At 39.7% G+C, this 20,652-nt stretch overlaps 1 protein-coding gene and 1 non-coding gene across 3 annotated transcripts in view; one reads left to right on the top strand and one right to left on the bottom strand.

Moving 5' to 3' along the window:
• The window catches only part of GIPC2 (GIPC PDZ domain containing family member 2), an 82,902-nt gene that overhangs the window by 12,266 nt on the left and 49,984 nt on the right, over positions 1–20,652 (top strand). For both annotated transcript variants that reach the window (XM_047873560.1, XM_047873561.1), the window contains exon 2: positions 14,509–14,694. In XM_047873560.1, the coding sequence (XP_047729516.1) occupies positions 14,509–14,694 (186 nt within the window). The remainder of the gene's footprint in view (positions 1–14,508; positions 14,695–20,652) is intronic.
• On the bottom strand, positions 20,080–20,183 carry LOC125174181 (U6 spliceosomal RNA). Its single transcript, XR_007155309.1, has one exon. It is a non-coding gene; the product is annotated as a U6 spliceosomal RNA (small nuclear RNA).

Genomic DNA, 20,652 nt, shown 5'->3' with positions numbered 1-20,652 from the left:
CAGCCAGGTCAGGATCTCGCGGTCCGTGAGTTCCAGCCCCGCGTAGGGCTCTGGGCTGATGGCTCAGAGCCTGGAGCCTGTTTCCGATTCTGTGTCTCCCTCTCTCTCTGCCCCTCCCCCATTCATGCTCTGTCTCTCTCTGTCACAAAAATAAATAAACATTGAAAAAAAAATTAAAAAAAAATCATTTAGAGATCATTTCCTTCTTATTAAGTTCTGGATAGAAAGTATAAGACCGAAATGCTGACAGTGCTGTCAATCGGATAAATTAAAAATGAAGTGTTTTGAACTGTTTTGGAAAACAATTCCATGTATGATTCAGTAAGGTGCAGTAATATAAACTTGAAATAAAATTTTAGAAGTTAGGGTATGTTTTTCTGCTTTTCTGACATCAAATATATTGCTTGGACATCGGGAATGGTTATACCACACAAGGTCTTTTGTTGCCTCAAAACTGGATATAAGCAGGATAGTTATAACTAATTCATGCAATCGATTCTTAATCCAATGTGTCTAGTTTCTTCCTCCTGGTGTTAGTAGTTCCATCCTACCTCTCAGGTCCTCCTCTTCTCATCCACTTGTTGGCTGTCAGTTAAGGGTATCCATAAGTTAAGGAAAGTGGTGTCTCTTAATTTTGTTTCATTCATTTACTGAATCTACTAGCAGAAATTATTCTCTGTGTAGCAGAAGTCCATAGTGGAGCTATAGAGTAAATGATGTTCTATGAAACCAGGTTTTAATTGAAAAATAATATATCACAAAATAAAAACTAGAAGAAAAAAGTGGGTCACCCAGAACCACAGTTCCCTAGTCTTCACCAGAAGCATCTGTTGTGGCCAATTTCTTGGCCATCCTTCTAGAAAAATACTCTCTGAATTTTCAAGTCTGTATGTGTGAAAATACGTGCATATCTGTGACTATAAACCTCTCCTCCTTTCACTTTTCTTTTAAACACTATATATCTGTTCTGTACAGCTGGTAGTAGCAGAAGGGCGTAGACCTCAGGAGATTCTGAGGCCTGTGAATGACAGTCACTGGGGTTTTTGCAGTGTCCCAGAGGGTGTCCTTCATGCTGGGAGAGCTGATACTGTGTCTTTAATGGTGATAAGCCAATTTAAAATAACTTCTAAGAAGTCTGTGCCTTCTGAAAAGGTTTCCTGTGCTTTCTTTGCTTCCCCGTGTCTCCTTAGAAATGCCCATCACCTGAGGTGACAAAAGATGTTCCTTGAAACTACTTAAGATTGAAGTGACTAACAGATACCTTTGGGCTAAATACTTGCTGAAATAGACAACAGAGGTTGGCTGACTGAGGGTGGATGACTGTCACTGCTTTTCTGGATTGGGATCTAAAAGTTGGCTTTCCTTACTCATCTTAGAAACCCCAGCCCTGCTGTTATAGGTATGCTGAGTATTCTGAGGTTTGGTGCTTAAAATGCAGACTAGGAAGTTGAAGCTTGGGCATGAGTAACAGCAGGGAGGTTTTGTGGCTACTATAGATAAGTGAAAAGCAAGAAGGGACCTTTGACCTTGTCTGTGATAGAATATTTGTTTTTAGAAATCTATGACCATCAGGGCGCCTGGGTGGCTCAGTCGGTTAAGCATCTGACTCTTGATCTCTGCTCAAGTCTGTAAGCCCTTGTTGGGCTCCATGCTGGGTGTGGAGCCTACTTAAAAGTAGATACGTATGACCAATCTGTAAGTACTGGTTAAGAGGCTCAAGAACTCAAGCATTTAGAAAGTGTTATTTTCTATTCTTTAAAAACAAAACAAAACCAAAGAAAAAACTCCCTGGAGATAAAGCCTATGTAGGAGAATAGTTTTAACTTTCTTTTTTCTTTGTTTTTTTTTTTTTTTGTTTGTTTTTTTACTATTAAGTAAACTCTACCCCCAACATGGGGCTTGAACTGCTGACCCCTGAGATCAAGAGTTGCATGCTCTGACTGAGCCAGCCAGTCACCCCTCAACTTTTTTTTTTTGTTTTAATGGCTAAAGTCCAGGATGATCCTGTAGATCCTCTCCATCTGTAAAAGTCACAGGTTCTTAAATTGCAGTGTTAATTTTACGTGGCCTTAACAGGATCTAACAGTAACAAATTTGAGGAAATGATAATTCTATGTCCGTTCTTAAAACCATTCACATATCTACATAGTGCATTAATATAATAGTGGTTTCTGTGCTTGGCATTAACACTAGGTCCTTCATGTTCCAGGGCCAGAATCTTAATTTAACCTCTTGAAGCTTTTCACATTTGATACTAGCAGCATGTACTGGGTGTGATTAGGTATTAGGTGATGGTCATGATCCCCTTTACTCCCTTTCTTCTATATTCTTTATACTTTCTCTTTCCTATCTTAATCTTCCTGCCTTTATGTAAAGGTGAGTGGGGAAAGGGAAACCTATCTTAAGAACTAAGAAGAAAGGAATTCTTTAAAAATTAGGTGATTTTTTGAGGCAGGGGTGTGGAGACAAGGAGACAGCAAAAATTCAAAGCAGGCTCTGCACTATCTGCAAGTGCAGGGCTTGGCCTCCCGATCTGTGAGATCATAACCTGAGCTGAGACCAAGAGCTGGGTGCTCAATGAACTGAGGCACCCAGGCCCCCCAAGAAGGGAATTGTTGAATACCTATCCTTAACACTTAACCCATGCTATCCTATCTGAAATGGTGGGTTTCTACCCAAAGCCCTAGAAAGGACTACCAACTGTAGATGAAGCAACTAGAGCTCAGAGGGAAAGTAAATTATGCAAGTCATTCAGTCTAAAGCGATGTCTTTGGGCCCAGATAAATTTGAGTCAAAGTCCAGGCCTCTTCCTTTACGCAAGTGGTTCCTAGCCTTATCAGGCCCAAAATAACACCATGTTGACTATCCTGAAATAAAAATTCAATATTATCTACCTATACACACTTTAAAAATATATATTTCTTTTTTTTCTTTCTTTTTTTTTTTTTTTTAATTTATTTTTGGGACAGAGAGAGACAGAGCACGAATGGGGGAGGGGCAGAGAGAGAGGGAGACACAGAATCGGAAACAGGCTCCAGGCTCTGAGCCATCAGCCCAGAGCCTGACGCGGGGCTCGAACTCACGGGCCGCGAGATCGTGACCTGGCTGAAGTCGGACGCTTAACCGACTGCGCCACCCAGGCGCCCCTAAAAATATATATTTCTTAAGGAATGGAGTAGGTGCACATTAAATCCCATTAAGTCTCCTAGGATCTTTTGTTTAAATTTTTTTTCTTAATTTTTCTTAATGTTTGTTTCTGAGACCGCATGAGTGGGGGAGGGCCAGAGAGAGAGGGAGACACAGAATCCGAAGCAGGCTCCAGGCTCTGAGCTGTCAGCACAGAGCTCGACCTGGGACTCGAACTCATGGACTTTGAGATCATGACCTGAGCCGAAGCTGGACGCTCAACTGACTGAGCCACCCAGGTGCCCCATCTTTTGTTTAAATTTAAAAATTAAAAAAATTTAGAGGAGGGAGGGAGAGAATCTTAAGCAGGCTCAACGGGTGTACCTGGGTGGCTCAGTCGATTAAGCATCTGATTTTTTTTTTTTTTAATTGTCAAGTTAGCTAACATACAGTGTATACAGTGTGCTCTTGGTTTCAGGGGGTAGATTCCTGTGATCCATCGTTTACATACAACACCCAGTGCTCATCTCAAAAAAGGTCATGATGTTTTCATTGTGGAATTGAGACCAGTGTCAGTCTCCACATTCAGCCTGAAGATTAAGATTATCCTTCTACCCCTCTCCTGTGTGCTCTCTCCCAAGTCTCCTATGGTTTTAATTGTGCTCAAGTTCTACACACTGATATTTCCTTCCAAGAATCTTCTGGGGAAGATTACTTAGATGCTAAAGGATAGGGGAAGAACTCTACCACTGTTTTTCAACATCCAAATCTATGTGTTTCCTTTTATCCCATGCTGTCTTTAGTCCTACCATTCTGAAATGGCAATATGCTTATTTGATTAGCTTAATAGATGTATTATAACTAGATGACCATACAATTTGTATTTCAAACCCAGACACTTCAGAGAGTGACAGGGATGGTATTAAGAATTATTCTGGGAGGGGGCTGGGTAGGGAGGGGTGTCTGGGTGGCTCAGTTGGTAGAGCATGAGACTCTTGATCACAAGGTCTTGAATTCAAGCCCCATATTGGGTGTGGAACCTAGTTAAAAACAAAAACTCTGGGACCTGGAATCCACCTAATTATAACCAAAATGCTTACTAGAAAAGGAGAAAGAAGAAAAATATGAGAAAGTTTCCCATGTTTGTTTGGTAATGAAACACCATATATAAACCAGTTTCCTGGGCATTAAGGAAGTCTGTGAAATTATAAGCACTAGGGAAGGGGGTGGGAAGAGCATAGCGTGGTTGTAAAAATAGAAGCAGATAGTGAGGGCGCAGCGTCAGCACCAGACCTGGAGCCAGGAGACACTGGTACTCCTCGTCCTGGCTCCTGCTTGGTGACACATTTCTGGGAGTTGAAGGTGGAACCCTGTGGTAGCCTGCCAACTTCTTCGGGAAGCCTTCTGACATTGCTGGGTTCTTCTCCCTTCTTTAAGTCTTCTGCCTGCTCCAGTCCCAGGAGTTTTATAGTCAGGAATGTCAGTAATGTTGGCAAGCTGAGGGTGGGAAGAAGCTGCTTAGAGCAGGGAGCAGGAGCTAGTAATAAACGGCTCTGAGCAAAGGGGAGAGTCTTGCAGCCAGGGCTGTGCCTAAGTGTCTGAGCCTGTAACATAATTCTATTCTTGGCAGCTCCTTTCTACCTCATCCCAGTCTTTGTTCTTGGGGTTCTCTATCCCTGGGGTGGGAGATGGTTCAGAATTGAGCAACCTGAGTTTAGAAGAATCTTCACACACATACTCCAGATTGAGGGCTCCCCTTACTTGTGTCACACTGACTCTATCTATAGGTGTGGTTTTGTTTTGTTTTTCCCCCAGTGCTTCTCAAACTTGCTAGTGAACAATTATCTAAGGTGGTCAGTGGTTTGTCTTCCCCCAATCCTTCCATCTAGGGAACACTCTAGTGCATTTTCCTCTGTCACCTCTCTCCCCCTGTTGCCTTGTACTTTTCCTAATGTCTTTTCAGGTGTCTTAGTCTAAAAATCCTTTTCAATCTTTTTCTCTGAAGATGTTTATAGTGCTTCAGATGGCCCACTTTTTCCATAAAGTGCTCATCTCTTTCAGAAATTCTGTCCTAGGAAATAGTAGTAAGGAATAGACCCCTGTCATTTTCACCTGATCCCTCAGTGGCTCACCATGCTTGGTTTCCAATTCTCCATGATTCACTTGGGTGTTTACTTTAAAAAAAAAAAAAAAAAAAAATTTTTTTTTTAACTAATCTCTACACCCAACAGGGGCCTCAAAGTGACAACCCTGAGACCAAGAGTCACGTGCTGTACCAACTGAGCAAGCCACGCCCCCCCCCCCCAACACCTTTGGGTGATTTTTAAATACCATATGCTTACAGACCTTTCATTATAAGGGTTGTAAGTCTGCTACCTGGGCTAATACGAACACAGTGCTCCATGAGCATTTTGCCAAACGTGTTTTAAGATTTTGATTAGGGACCTTTTGGGGATATAATGGCCATATTTTATAAATTTGTATTTGGTAAACTGGAAAGTTTAATCATGAATCTTTTTCTTAGAATTTATAATACTTCACAAACCCACCCTACTACACTGTTCTTAGATACAAAATGTCTCCTTATTATAGTCTCTTTGCCCTTTTATATTTTCCACTTTAAGTGTCAAGAGGAGTCTTTTAAGGAGTAGGTTTAGAAAGCTGGAAAATTTGAGACAGCACCTGACCAGGGGAACAGCAGTGATTTATGATGTCTTTAAATTTGGCACATGACCTTGCAGCATTATTAGACCAGGATAAAGTTCTGACTGGAAGAATATTGTGGAAGAGGATGATATATATAGCCATACACATTTGATTTATCTTACTTGGTTTAGTGTTTCTGTAATGTTCACAAAGGCAAGACTAAAATCTATCCCTATCTTTTTAACCTTATCTTTCGAGAATTGCTTTGGATACATAGGTGGATATGGATACACAGTTTCTTGGATACATAGTTGCTTTGGTTAGCTTTCATTAGCAAAAGAATGTTCTTTTGGTCACTGTGGGAAGTCATTTGGTAGATTAACAAGTATAAGTCTGCTTTTCTTTTTTTGGATAAAATTATTTTTGTCCTATTATTTTGATCACTGAAAAAGTGGTTGTACTGGAGAAGGAAGAGTACAAAGGATGATTCACCTTTTATTTAAGACTTGCCACTGCTGACCCAGGGCAGCTAATTTAGAAGTGAATCATTTATAGAAAGTTCTACACAGTTCGAGGCAGGGCTTTGTACAATATCCTCATGAAGGTCTAAATAGAGCGTACAGTATCAGGTTTCTAAATATCTGTCTTGTTGCCAATTTTATCTTTTGCAAACTGAAACTTGTTTCTAGATGACTGTAGCCATTGACAAGGTAAAGAGGCGCTATATATAATACGTATATTTTAGAAACACTTCTTAGAAGTTTAGGACATGTATTATACTGGGAAAATAACAGACTTGAGATTTTAAATGACTGTTTATAATATGAAGACAGAAATGCTGCAACTAGTTTTAAAATTACTTAACTGGAAGAAATCATTTTAAAACTACAGTACATCGGGGCACCTGGATGGCTCAGTTAAGGGTCTGACCCTTGATTTTTGGCTCAGGTCGTGATCTCGTGGGAGGTGGGTTTGAGCCCTGCGTTTGGCTCTGTGGTGGAGCCTGCTTGGGATTCTCTCTCTCTGCGTGCTTCTCTCTCTCTCTCTCTCTCTCTGCCTCTCTCTCTCTGCCTCTCTCTCTCTGCCTCTCTCTCTCTGCCTCTCTCTCTCTGCCTCTCTCTCTCTGCCTCTCTCTCTCTGCCTCTCTCTCTCTGCCTCTCTCTCTCTGCCTCTCTCTCTCTGCCTCTCTCTCTCTGCCTCTCTCTCTCTGCCTCTCTCTCTCTGCCTCTCTCTCTCTGCCTCTCTCTCTCTGCCTCTCTCTCTCTGCCTCTCTCTCTCTGCCTCTCTCTCTCTGCCTCTCTCTCTCTGCCTCTCTCTCTCTGCCTCTCTCTCTCTGCCTCTCTCTCTCTGCCTCTCTCTCTCTGCCTCTCTCTCTCTCTCAAACTTAAAATTACAGTAAATCAATGTGTTAATATTTTGATATTGACTAATCATGTTTGATTTTTAAAATCAATTACAAATAGCTCCTGTTTGCAGATTTTCTAACTCCTTTCAGGAAGTGGTTAATTAGGTAAACAGTATTACTTTGGTTCTATATAGAGCAAAAAATGTATAGTTTCTGCCTGCATTTTAAATTCAAAGCTGAGGGGCACCTGAATGTCTCAGTCAGTTGAACGTCTGACTTTCGATATTGGCTCAAGAGGTATCTTGTGATGTCATGGAATTGAACCCCGTGTCTGGCTCTGTGCTGAGTGTGCAGCCTGGTTGGGATTCTCTCTCTTTCTCTCTGCCCCTCTCCCCTGTTGAATGTGCACGTGTCTCTCCCCCGCCGTGCCCCCCCTCCCCCCCAAATAAATGAACCTTAAAAAAAATTCAAAGCTGAGTTTGGTTACAGTACAATTATAGTATCATGGGTTAGAAAAAGCCCAGAAGTTTTGAATTCCCATTTTGATCGTCATTCATTACCTATGTGACCTTAGATGAATCACCTAATAAATCCACCTTGCCCAGGGCATAGTTATGCCTGCTCAGGACTTGACTCACAAGGATTAGTTGTGCTAATGGCTTTAGGAAGTGATCAGTAACTTAGGTGTCCCTCTCTGTGCAGGTGTTAGATGTCAAGAGAGGTAACACTGCAGGGAAAAGAACTTGGACTTGGACCCAGGGTTGGAATCTCATGTGCACCAAATACTACTGATATGACTCTAACCTGTTTTATCTAAGTCTTTTTAACTTTTTTGAGATGTATACCTGAAATAGTACATGTAAATTATAAGGATTCAGTATTTTTATATATCACAAAGTGACCACCATGATATCCAGTTAACATCCGTCGACACAAATAGTTATAATTTCTTGTGATGAGAACTTTTAAGATTTCTCTTAGCAACTTTCGAATCTACAATATAGTATTAACTATAGGTGCTGTGCGTCACATTCCTAGGACTTGTTTTTTATAACGGGAAATTTGTACCTTTTGACCACCTTCACCTGTTTTTTCCCACCCTGCATCCCGTGCCTCTGGTAAGCACCAATCTGTTCTGTATCTGAGGTTTGTTCTTTTTAGAGCTCACATGTAAGTGAGATCATATAATATTTATCTTTCTTGGTCAGATTTATCTTAGTATAGTATAATGCCCCTGGGTCTATCCATATTGTTGCAAATAGTGCCATTTCTAGCCTTTGTTTTTTAGTTTGTTAAAAGAGGGGGAAGGTAATATCTCTTACTTAGAATTGCTGTAGGGATTAAAGGAGGTAATATGTGAAAGTACCTGGTGCACATAATGGTTCTTGGACCTTTACTTTGATTTTATTTTTCCATTCTTCCAGACCTATCTTCTCCGTTCCTTCACTTTGCCACTACTTTACTGGAAGTGGGAGCCAGTATTCAAACTGTGTACAGCTAAGAGGGATGAGCAGGTGCCCCAGTTCATGACTGTAATTGAAGGATTGAGTTTTAGAAGTTATTTGATATGTTTTTTCACATAACCTATTTTGGAGGAGCCATGTAGCATAAGACCTTGAGAGCTTTGTGGAAGAGTTTTGAATAAGAATATTGTCACTGGCTTGGCTAAAGCTACTCTCATTTATTCAAGCACTCAGTAAATGGGTAATTTCCCCCCCCCCCCCCCCATAATTATTTTGTTCTTAGTTTCAGGTTGTATGTATGTATATATGTATTTAGTTATTTAGTTGGAAAGTGTGTGTGTGAGTGTGGGGGAGGGGAAGAGAGAATCCCAGGCAGACTGCACTGTTGGAGCCTGAAGTGGGTCTTGCTTTCCCAAACCAGGAAACCCATGACATGAGCCAAAACCAAGAATCAATTGCTTAATTGACTGAGCCACCCAGGTGCCCCTATATATATTTTTAATGTTTATTTTATTTATTTTTGAGAGGATGAGGGTGTGCAATCAGGGGAGGGGCAGAGGGGGGTGGGGGGAGAATCCCAAACAGGGATTGGGAGCCCTGATCCAGGGCTCCATCCCACAAACTGTGAGATCATGACTTGAGATAAAACCAAGAATTGGATGCTTAACCAGTTGAGCCACCAAGGCACCCCTCAGGTTGTTTTTAATTCCTCCTATTTAAAAACATTTTTTAAAATGTTTATTTTTGAGAGAGAGAGAGGAAAAAAGAGAAAGGGTGCGAGCAGGGGAGGGAGAGAGAGAGAGAGAGAGAGAGACACACACACACACACACACACACACACACACACACACACACACACACACAGAACCTGAAGCTGGCTTCAGGCTCTGAGCTGTCAGCACGGAGCCAGAAGAGGGGCCTTAAATCCACGAACCTCGGGGTTATGACCTGAGCCAAAGTTAGACGCCTAACTTACTGAGCTACCCAGGTACCCCTAATTCCTGCTATTTTAAGGACAGTTAATCAGATAGAGGTAAAATAATCTTTTATTGAGGAAAAAGTCTGAGACTTAATGAGAACAGCCCAGATAAAAACCATAGTCACTAACAAAGGAAACAATCCAAGCAGTGTTCTTATGTGTAAAGATGAAGTATTAACTCCTGATGAAAGTATGGTTTAGTGGGGTGCCTGGCTCGGCCTGGTTCATAGAGCATGCTAATCTTGATCTCAGAGTTAGGAGTTCAAGCTCTATGTTTACTGTAGAGATTACTTAAGGAAACAACAACAACAAAAAGTGTGGTTTAGTTACTAGATTTGTCATTATGTGCTTTTTATTTTCTGTAATAACATGGATATTTCTAGAAAACCTGTAGAAAGTTAGATTTTTGGTAGATTGAGATGTAAGAAAGTAGTATTAAAATAGTAATCCTGCTATTTTAGAAAACCTCAAGAGGTAAAGATTCCAGTTGCTTGTATTTAAAATCACATTCACAAATAATCTAATGGCAGCTACACAAGCCTATAATTTCTTCCAGAGAACTTTGGAACATGTGGAATCTTTGACCAACTCAGTTCCTGTTTAAGGAAAGTATTAAACAAAAGAAAGTTGGAAATGAACTTCCTTGATTAAAAAAACAAAAAAAAAATGCACTTGATGTGTTTTTGGAGAAATTTGTAACCTGTTTGTGGGCCAGAATATTTTTTGAAACACCAATGACAAGCTACTTATTAACAAGGGACATTATAAAGTATATAATGGAGAGAAAAGGCAGTATTAATCTATATTAGTGACTCTATAGTCATTCAGACTTATCATCTTGGCTATATTGAGTGAGTTTTAAGGGTGAATAATCATAACCACATGATAACCAGAAGATAGCAATTCAAATACAGTGCATGGTAAGAATACTGTCCATGAGTTATTTATTTTTGAGAGCACGCAAGCAAGGGAGGGACACACACACACACACACACACACACACACACACACACACACACGATTTGAAGCACGCTCCAGGCTCCAAGATGTCATCACAGAGCCCAATGCGGGCTCAAACCCATGAACTGTGAGATCATGACCTGAGCTGAAGTTGGATGCTTAACCAACTGGGCTACCCTCGTGCCCCCTCTTATTTTATTTATTTATTTATTTATTTTAATATTTGTTTTTGAGAGAAAAACAGCATGAGTGGGGGGAGGGGCAGAGCGAGAGAGAGCGAGAGAAGAAAGCAGGCTCCAGGCCCTGAGTGGTCAGCACAGAGCCCAATGTGGGACTTGAACTCCAGAACCACAAGGTCGAGGTCATGACCTGGGCCAAGGTCAGACACTTAATTGACTGAGCCACCCAGGTGCCCCTCCATGAGTTATTCTTTAACAACAAAGTTGAAAGATAATGTAATTTATGGGAGAAAAGGAATCTATCTGTTGATGACATTAAAAAGAAACAAAATCTGATCTCTTCAGGAAAACTAAGCAGCTTTCAAGCATGGGTGAAACATCACTGTTCAAGAAACCCTTACATTCCAGGAATAATAACCTCTATAAAGAGCTTTTTCGTTTAAGAAATACTCATATATGTAGTCTCTCAGTTTTTGCAACAAGTATGTCAGTAGACCAACTTTACTAATGTCATGATGTACACGAGAACCAGGGAGGTCAAATGATTTGACTGAGCTCACTGAGAGTACGGAAGTGGGACTAGATTCAAGTCTCTTACCCTTTTTTTTTTTTTTTTTAATGTTTATTTTTGAGAGACCGCGTGTGAGCTGGGGGAGGGGCATAGAGAGGAGGAGACACAGAATTGGAAGCAGGCTCCAGGCTCTGAGCTGTCAGTACAGAGCCTGACATGAGCCTCGAACTGACAAAACAGTGGGGTCATGACCTGAGCTGAAATTGGATGCTCAACTGACTGAGCCACCCAGGTGCCCCATAAGTTTATTTTTAAGAATAATCCCTATGCCCAGTGTGGGGCTTGAACTCAGGACATGGAGATCAAGAGTTGCATGCCAGGCACCCCAAATCTCTTACCTCTTAATCTGTTTTTTTTTTTTTCCTAACAACCGTTTTAAGGATGAAATATTTCCTCTTGGGGATTTATTTTGCTGATATTGGAAGGGGGAACCACTTTTTCTGTGCCTGAAATTTCTTCTTTTTAAATGTTTATTGAGAGAACAAGAGTGAGCATGAGCACAAGCTGGGAAGGGGCAGAGGTGGGGGGGGGGGAGAGAATCCCAAGCAGGTACTGTGCTGTCAGTGCACAGCCCAACATGGGGCTCAATCCCACCAACTGAGATCATGACCTGAGCTGAAGAGTTGGACACTCAACTGACTGAGCCACCCAGGTACCCTGTGCCTGAAATTTTTGATAGAGGAGATAGGATGTGAAATTTGGATAAGGATGCATAGTATCTCAGTATATTAAACATAATTCACCAGCTTCCTGACTGAGTTTAAGGATAAATTGAGCTAGAAAGTAGAGAGAACTTTTGCTTATGTTTTATTTTAGAGTGAGAAGGGGAGGGACAGAGGGAAAGAGAATCACAAGCAGGTTCCATGCTTAGTGTGGAGCCTAACTCAGGGCTTGAGCTCACAACCCTAGGATCATGACCTGAGCAGAAATCAAGAGTTGGACTCTCAACTGACTGAGCCACGCAGGCACCCCTAGAAAGAACTTTTAAATGGAAGAAATAGAATTCCTATCTTTTGTATTTTTATATCTGGAATCTTTTTAGTTGAAAACAACAAAATCTAAAATGGGTTGGTTAAATTATTGGTTTGTGTAACTAAATATTTTGGGATAAGACTGATAAGTTTTCAACTGCAATAATATGAAACTACTTGCTAAAATTGGCTAAAACAATTGCATAAAAGGGGTAGAGTGAGCTCCAGAGTTGGTGAACAGAGCAACTCCCCTATGTCAGGGATCTGGGTTTATTCCATCTCTTTACTTTGCCTTTCTTGGCACTGGTTTCTTCCTCAGTAGTAAGATGGTGGTGGAAGTTCCCAGACCACCTACAGATAAGACAGCATCCAGGGCAAGGAAAGGATGGTCTTTTACTGTATGTTTCTTAAGAGTAAAAAAATATTCTCCAGAAGATCCTTGGACATCTTCCATGTCTTGTTGGCCGCGATTGGGCCACATGCCTACTCCTAAAATACCACTTATACTGGTTTAAATCTTATGCCTAGAATAGGGGATGTGAGTCATTTTCCTCCAAAGCACATAAGATGTATAGATACTTGAGATCTGAGTGTTATGTGAAGAGGGGAAGAGGAAGGCACCCATGTCTTGCCTTGCCTGCAAACTTTTGGCTGCCTGGGAGGTAACATTGTTCTGTAGGGGAGGAAGCACAATGAAAAAGGGTCATACCTACAGGAAATCTAATATTTGCTCTGCAGGGAAATGTGAAAAATTGAAAGAAAGGAAGCAGCTTAGTAACTAGAAGTCCACTTCGTGTGGGATTTCCTTTTTGGGGCTTTTCTCCTGCCCTATTACATCATCATTCTGTTTTAATGTTTTCTAACTGGTAACTTTTATGTTAATGGTGTTTAGCAGATTCACTGTTAAAACTAGTAATAACAAAACTGTTTCTTTACTTCCCATCGTTTTGAGAAAGAAAATCAGGAAAACTGTTCACTGTGCATGTTACCTTGTCCCTCTACCCACACTATTACTGATTTTTGTCAGTGGACTAATTATACCATTGATTTCACAGAATAAAGAATAGGAACCTTTCTTAAAGGACTTTCTTTTTCCCTGTGAATAATACAGTTCTTATACTAGAGTATTTCACAAAAACTTACTAATTACAGAACTAAATATATTCTGCCCTGCCCAGGAACACAAAGGGTTAAATCAAAGGTCCACCAGTTAGCACAGCTCCCCACAGAGGAAAAGGGGAAAGGGCAGGACAGCACATGTTTCTTTGTAAGCCTTTTTTCTTTTATATCCAGTTGCCTCTTGTCCTCCTCAGTAGCTCCTTTCATATACATCTGAAATTGGTCAGAATCTTGCTGACCATGCTGGATCTTTTAGTTGTAGAACAGAGAGTGCTTCCAGTTCAGACACATTCTGATGTGCCTTAAAGATCCATTTAATAAGTAGTAGTTGTGCCATTCCTGAACTTCATGAGGCTTATGGATGTGAGAAGGCTTACCTTCCGGTGGGAGTCAAGAATGGTATGAAACCTGGGGATCCAGGGAGAGGGTAGAAAGTGAGGACTGAAGCAAGCCTCAGGGTCTGAGGAAGTGTTGGCAACATCGGTGGCAAAATTGATAATAAAAATAAAAAAAACCTTAACTATTTTGGAATAAAACTGCTATACTGAAATGTTTTTGTTTTACATACCCAAGAAAATTAAGGGATTGGATTAGTGAGTCTGTAAGATATGTTTTAGACCTCTTTATTTTTGCATCTCATTCATTAATTTTCTCAAGCATTCTAATGCAAGATAAATTTCCTCATTTAAAAAACTTAGCAGTTTTCAAAAATAGACTTGCCTATAATTTCATTGTGGCATACATGTCATGGCCTTGCCTTTGAGAAGACAACTTTTGATTTTAGCATTGTAAATGGCAAGTAGTGGAGATCTTTTCAATCACTTGGAAGTTGGTGAGATGTAAACTCAGAATCTTGCTCTTGACAAATATTGGCTTTGTGACCTTAGGCCAATTACTTTCTTTCACTAAACCTCAAATTCCTCATCTGTAATTTGGAGGGGATAAGTATTTGTAAAGTCATTGTGAGGATTTAATGAGATAATGACCGTAAATTGGTTAATATAGAGCCTTGCCTATAGGAAATATTCCATATATATTACCCAATGTTAATGATGTAACTTCTGTCATAAATCGACTATTTCACTCAAATACCCTAATAACCAGAATGTTTTCCTGATGGAAACTGAACTATTTCTTTCTTTCTTACAGATCTTATACTGCACGTTAAACACACCTAAAGTTGATATGGAAAGACTCTTAGGATCACAGATAGGTCTTGAAGATTTCATATTTGCCCATGTGAAAGGGATCAAAAAGGAAGTAAATATACATAAATCTGAGGATTCACTTGGTCTCACCATTACAGATAATGGTACTGGCTATGCTTTTATAAAGGTAAGTCTTAAAAAAAAAATAACTATGTGACTTAATGGAGGGTAATATTTAAGAAAATCTACCAGGTCAAAGAAATGATCTTAACAGTCAGAACTGGCTCAGCAGGGATGGGTTGGTAAGGTTTCATTTAAACAAAATGGAAGGGGGTTATTTCCAAATGTATTTTATTTTTTTCTAATTTCATTTTTTAAATTTACATCCAAATTAGCATATAGTGCGACAATGACTTCAGGAGAAGATTTCTTAATGCCCCTTACCCATTTAGCCTATCCCCCCTCCCACAACCCTTCCAGCAACCCTCTGTTTGTTCTCCATATTTGAGTCTCTTATGTTTTGTCCCCCTCCCTGTTTCTATATGCTTTTTTGCTTCCCTTCCCTTGTGTTGATCTGTTCTGTCTTAAAGTCCTCCTGTGAATGAAGTCATGATTTTTGTCTTTCTCTGACTGACTTCGCTTAGCATAATATCCTCTAGTTCCATCCACATAGTTGCAAGTAGCAAGATTTCATTCTTTTTGATTGCCATTGTATATATATATACACCATATTTTCTTTATCCATTCATCCATTGATGGACATTTGGGCTTTTTCCATACTTTGGCTATTGTTGATAGTGCTGCTACAAACATTGGGGTGCGTGTGTCCCTTCGAAACTGTATACCTGTATCCCTTGGATAAATGCCTAGTAGTGCCATTGCTGGGTTGTAGGGTAGTTCTATTTTTAGTTTTTTGAGGAACCTCCATACTGTTTTCCAGAGTGGCTGCACCAGCCTGCATTCCCATCAGCAGTGTAAAAGAGATCCTCTTTCTCTGCATCCTTGCCAACATTTGTTGTTGCCTGAGTTGTTAATGTTAGCCATTCTGACAGGTGTGAGGTGGTCTCTCATTGTGGTTTTGATTTGTATTTCCCTGATGAGTGATGTTGAACTTTTTTTCATGTGTCGGCCATTTGGATGTCCTCTTTGGAGAAGTGTCTGTTTCTGTCTTTTGCCCATTTCTTCACTGGATTATTTGCTTTTTGGGTGTTGAGTTTGAGAAGTTCTTTATAGATTTTTGGATACTAACCCTTTATCTGATATGTCGTTTGCAAATATCTTCCCCCATTCTGTCAGTTGCCTTTTAGTTTTGCTGATTGTTTCCTTCACTGTGCAGAAGCTTTTTATTTTGATGAGGTCCCAATAGTTCATTTTTGCTATATTTAAAAAAAAATTATATATATAAAATTTGAGAGAGCTCATGCAAGTGGGGTGGGACAGGGAGAAGGAGAGTCCCAAGCAGGCTCCACTCTGTAGTACAGAGCCTGATGTGGGCCTTGATTCCATGAACTGTGATATCATGACCTAAGCTGAAACAAGAGTAAGATGTTCAACAGACTGAGCCATCCAGGTACCCCTCAATTTTTTTAAGTAGGCTCCATGCCCAGTGTGGAGCCCATCACTGTTTGGCTTGAACTCAAGACCAAAGACCTGAGCTGAGATCAAGTGTTGGATGTTCAACCTAGTGAGCCACCTAGGTGTCCATATATATGTATGTATGTATGTGTGTGTATGTATATATACATACACCTATATAATTTTAAGTAATCTCTATGCCCAATGTGGGGCTCAAACTCACGACCCAGAGACTGTGTTTCATGCTCTGCTGACTGAGCCAGCTAGGCGCTCCAACATATTTTTGACACCTTCTTACATCTTAAATAGTCTTCAGGGGTGCCTGGGTGGCTCAGTTGGTTAAGTGTCTGTCTCTTGATTTTTGGCTCAGGTCATGATTTCATGGTTTGTGAGTTTGAGCCCTGTGTTGGACTGCGCACTGACAGTGTGTAGCCTCCTTGGGATTCTCTCTCTCTCTCTCTCTCTCTCCACCCCTTCCTCCCTCGTCCCCCCCCACTTGTGCCACCCCAAAATAAATAAGCTTTAGAAAAGTTAGAAGAATTTTTAACTAGAGAATTTAAATACTAATAGAGCAATATAGAGCTGTAAAGCAAGAGAAGGAAGTTTGAAATAGTATGAAAAACTAAGAACTGAGGTGTAGGGAAAAGAAAAGTAGACTTATCTCTTAAACAGTTCTATTAAGCAATTGTATAACAGACTTTTATTGAATGCTTATGTACTAGGCACTTGACATACATTTTCTCATTTAAGTCTCAACCATTCCATTGGTACTATGTTTCCTCTTGTTGAGGTATAACAAATTTTTAAAAAAATACTTATTTTGAGAGAGGGAGAACGTACACCCACGTGAGCAGGGGAGGGGCAGAGAGAGAGAGGGAGTGAGAACATCCCAAGCAGGCTCTGCACGGCCAGTGGGGAACCCAACATGGGGCTCGAATTGATGAACCGTGAGATCATGACCTGAGCCAAACTCAAGAGTCAGACACTTAACAGACTGAGCCACCCAAGCACCCCAGGGTATAACAGATTTTTAATGTTCAGCTTATTGTACTCGCACCTGTTAATCATCACCCAGATCAAGGGAAACTTCATTTCCACCACCCAGAAGTCTCCCTTGTACTGTTTCCCAGGCAGTATGCTTCTCCCACGAAGGTAGCCACTACTCTGACCTCTATCACTACAGTTTTGCTCGTTCTTGAACCTTCTGTAAGTAGAATCCTATATTATGTACTCTGTCGTTTCTGGATTCTTCTGTTGAACATGGTGTCTGGGAGATTGACCTGTGGGTAGGTACTATTACCAACCTCTATTTTACAGATGTAGAAACAGGATAAGGGAGGTTAAGTAGCTTGCTTTAAAGTTATATAGCAGAAAAATTCAGTATTTGAATTTAAGAGCTCTGACTCCAGAGCTGGCATTCCCATCCACTTCACTAAGAATTAGTTATAAACTTCATGCAACAGAGTATGTTTCAGGTTTTTATTTTGTCCAAATCTTTTCTTTGCTGATGCACTGTCATTTAAAACAAGTCTTAGGAAAGCAACCTCCTTAACTGTAAATAGTACTTTATTTAACTCCCCACTTGATAGAATGGCTATTTTTAGCTCTGCTAAAAGATAGGACTGTGTTGAAGGTTGAGTGGGTGATCAAATGGAAAATCGTGAGTTGGGAAAGTCATGTGGGATTATCTGGGGGAAGCTCAGGACATGAGGCACATGCAGCAATGCCTTTCTAATGTCAGCAGGAAGGGCTTAGAAGTTTTGCAAACATACGTGGATTTTTTAGATCTTAACCTCTGTTCAGAGTTTGTGTTCTTTTTTTCTTGAATGTCTCCTTGAACATGTGCCTGCGTCAGTACGAGTCACTAGCCCTGGGGAGGCAGAACATGATGGCAAGAGAAAGTGGAGCATATGGCAAACTGCTGACGTAGAATTCAACTTAAAAGAGAAATGAATACGATTAATAGGACTTCTTACAAACTGGGGTGGGGGTAATTTCAAATTTACTGTAAGATTGTAATAATACAGAAGACTTCCATAATACCCTTTACCCATTTCTCCAATTCTTACCACTTGTCACGTTTGCTTTTTTGGTCTAATACACACGTGTATGTGTATATGTATACATATGTACAAATATAATTTTCAGAACCATTTGAAAAAGTAGAATGCATATATTCCCATTTAGCCTCTAGTATTTCAGAACGTAGTTATTAAGCACAGGGTTTTTTTTTTTTTTCTGTATAGCTAGACAGTGCAATTGTGAAATTCAGAAAATCTAATATTGATAAAATAATTTTTAATGCCTATATTGCATTTCTGTCAGTTGCCTCATATCCTCTGTAGCATTTTGCTTTTCCTTTATAGGTGTAATCCAGGGTCATGAATTTTATTTAGTTGTCTTTTTAATGGTCTTTAGAATAATCCCTCAGCCTTTCATAGAATGAGAAACCTCAAAGAAGCCTGAATTGAGGGACAGTGTGAGAAACGGATTATGTATTTTTGGTAGGAAAATTAGATCAATGATGTGTCCCTCTTGGTGTACCACATGGGAAGGTGCATTATGTTAGCTTGCTTATGACCTTTGTCACTTACCTAAGGTATAGTGTCTGCCAGTCTTCATTGCAATGTTATATTTTCCTTTGTAATTAATATTTGTGGGGAGAAACTTTATTTTAAAAATATCATTTTCCTACTTGCACCTTACAGATTGAACATCTGTTGATTGATTTTTGCCTGAATTGATTTTTATTATGATGGTTTCAAAATGGTGAATTTTAAAAAATTCCATCATTTCTTATATATTTAAAACATCCTGTTGAAAAAAAGTGGCATGGTTTTTGTTTTTTTGTTTTTTGTTTTTATCAGCATGGATACATGATTTCTCACTTAATGGGTTATAGTCTACAACTGTTGCTTATGCTCAGATTTTCTGAGATTTGGTCTGCCGGAATCTTTCAGCTGGCTTGTGTATCCTTTGACATGTCTCTGATCATTTATTAAGCAGTTCTTCTTCTCTGGCACAACAAGATGTTCTAGGTTCATCTTTTATCTTTTCCCAAGCCTGGAATCAACCATTTTTTCATGGGGCTCTGGTTTTGCTTTTGGTGAGGATTGATATTTCAAAATCAAGATCTGGATGCTAGTTAGACTCCTTCATTGTCACTGGAGTGTCCTTGTTTCTGGGTCTTTTCAGTGATGGGGTTAGAAAACCTATTTTAGAAGTAAATGGACTCAAAATTATGCCTCAAATTTTAATCCTGCCCCATAGGTTTTTTTTTTCCCCTTGCCTTCCCCATTAAAAAAAAAAATTATTTATATATATATATATATATATATATATATATATTTTAAAAAGTTGATTATGAGAGAGAGCATGAGTGGGGAAGGGGCAGAGAGGGGGAGAGAGAGAGAATCCCAAGCAGGCTCTGCACTGCCAGTGTAGAGCCTAATGTGGGGTGCAAACCCACAAACCAGAAGATAGTGATATGAAACCAAGAGTTGATGTTGAACTGACTGAGTTGCCTGGGTGCCCCTATTAAAATACTTTTTAAAATAAAATATTTACTCATTTGCTTAGTCCTACAATATATGCAAAATAGTTTCAGGATTGCTATATCCATATTATGAAGAACCTATTAAGAGTTCAAGATTGGTATGCATGTACACACATGAACATACACAAAGTATTCTATTCAGGTTACTTGGAATGGGTTCTTTCCTGTCCCTTTCCCCATTAGGTGATGGTTATTCATTTGAAATACTATTGAATCCACTTCTCTTTGAACTGAGTTTTCTCTGCATCATGTTCTAATTTTTTCTGAAAAAATAAAATATTAAAATGATTCAAAAGTCTATATTAAAAGACGTTCAGAGATCTGTCACTTTATCCTGGCCCTCTATCCCATTACTCGTTTCTCCCACTCCTTATAAGTAATCATTTTAATTAATTTCTGGCTCACCCTTTCAATGTTTATTTTTGCTAAGATAAGCAGGAGAAAAAAATGAAACATTCCAAGAGTTTGTATGTCATTCTTGTGCAGGGACTGTGTTAATCTTTTCTATATGGTTCCAATTTTAGTATATATGCTAAAGTGAGTACTTGATATCCTTTCAGTAGTGGCTAGAAGTCCAAGTAGGTTAGAGTAGGACAGTGTGGGTATAGATTGACAAAGGTAAGGAAGAAGGATTCCATGATTAGGGAGTGGTGATATATAGGAGCATGGACTTCAGAAGTACACATGCCTGCTTTCAGTCTTAGTCCAACCACTTATTTACTTGGACAAATGATCTTTGATAAGTCATTAAGCTTCTCTGATCCTTCTCTCAAAAGGGAATATTAACACCTATTTCACAGGATTGTGCAGGTGTAAAGGAATGATCTATAAAAATCTGATACTGCTATTAAGTTATCAATTAGGAGTACTAACAAATCATCACATAATTAGATGAACAGAGAACTGTATTTAATAGTACCATGTAGCTCTGCATTTACACGGACTAAGAAGGAAGTTCACGGAGGTGAATGCCTGCCTTGAGAAACCATTCTCAGCCTAACTTTACACTTCAAG

This window comes from Prionailurus viverrinus, chromosome C1 (genome assembly GCF_022837055.1).
Source record: "Prionailurus viverrinus isolate Anna chromosome C1, UM_Priviv_1.0, whole genome shotgun sequence".
In the NCBI taxonomy this organism is placed as follows: Eukaryota; Metazoa; Chordata; class Mammalia; order Carnivora; family Felidae; genus Prionailurus; species Prionailurus viverrinus.
This window is presented reverse-complemented; position numbering and strand designations above follow the sequence as displayed.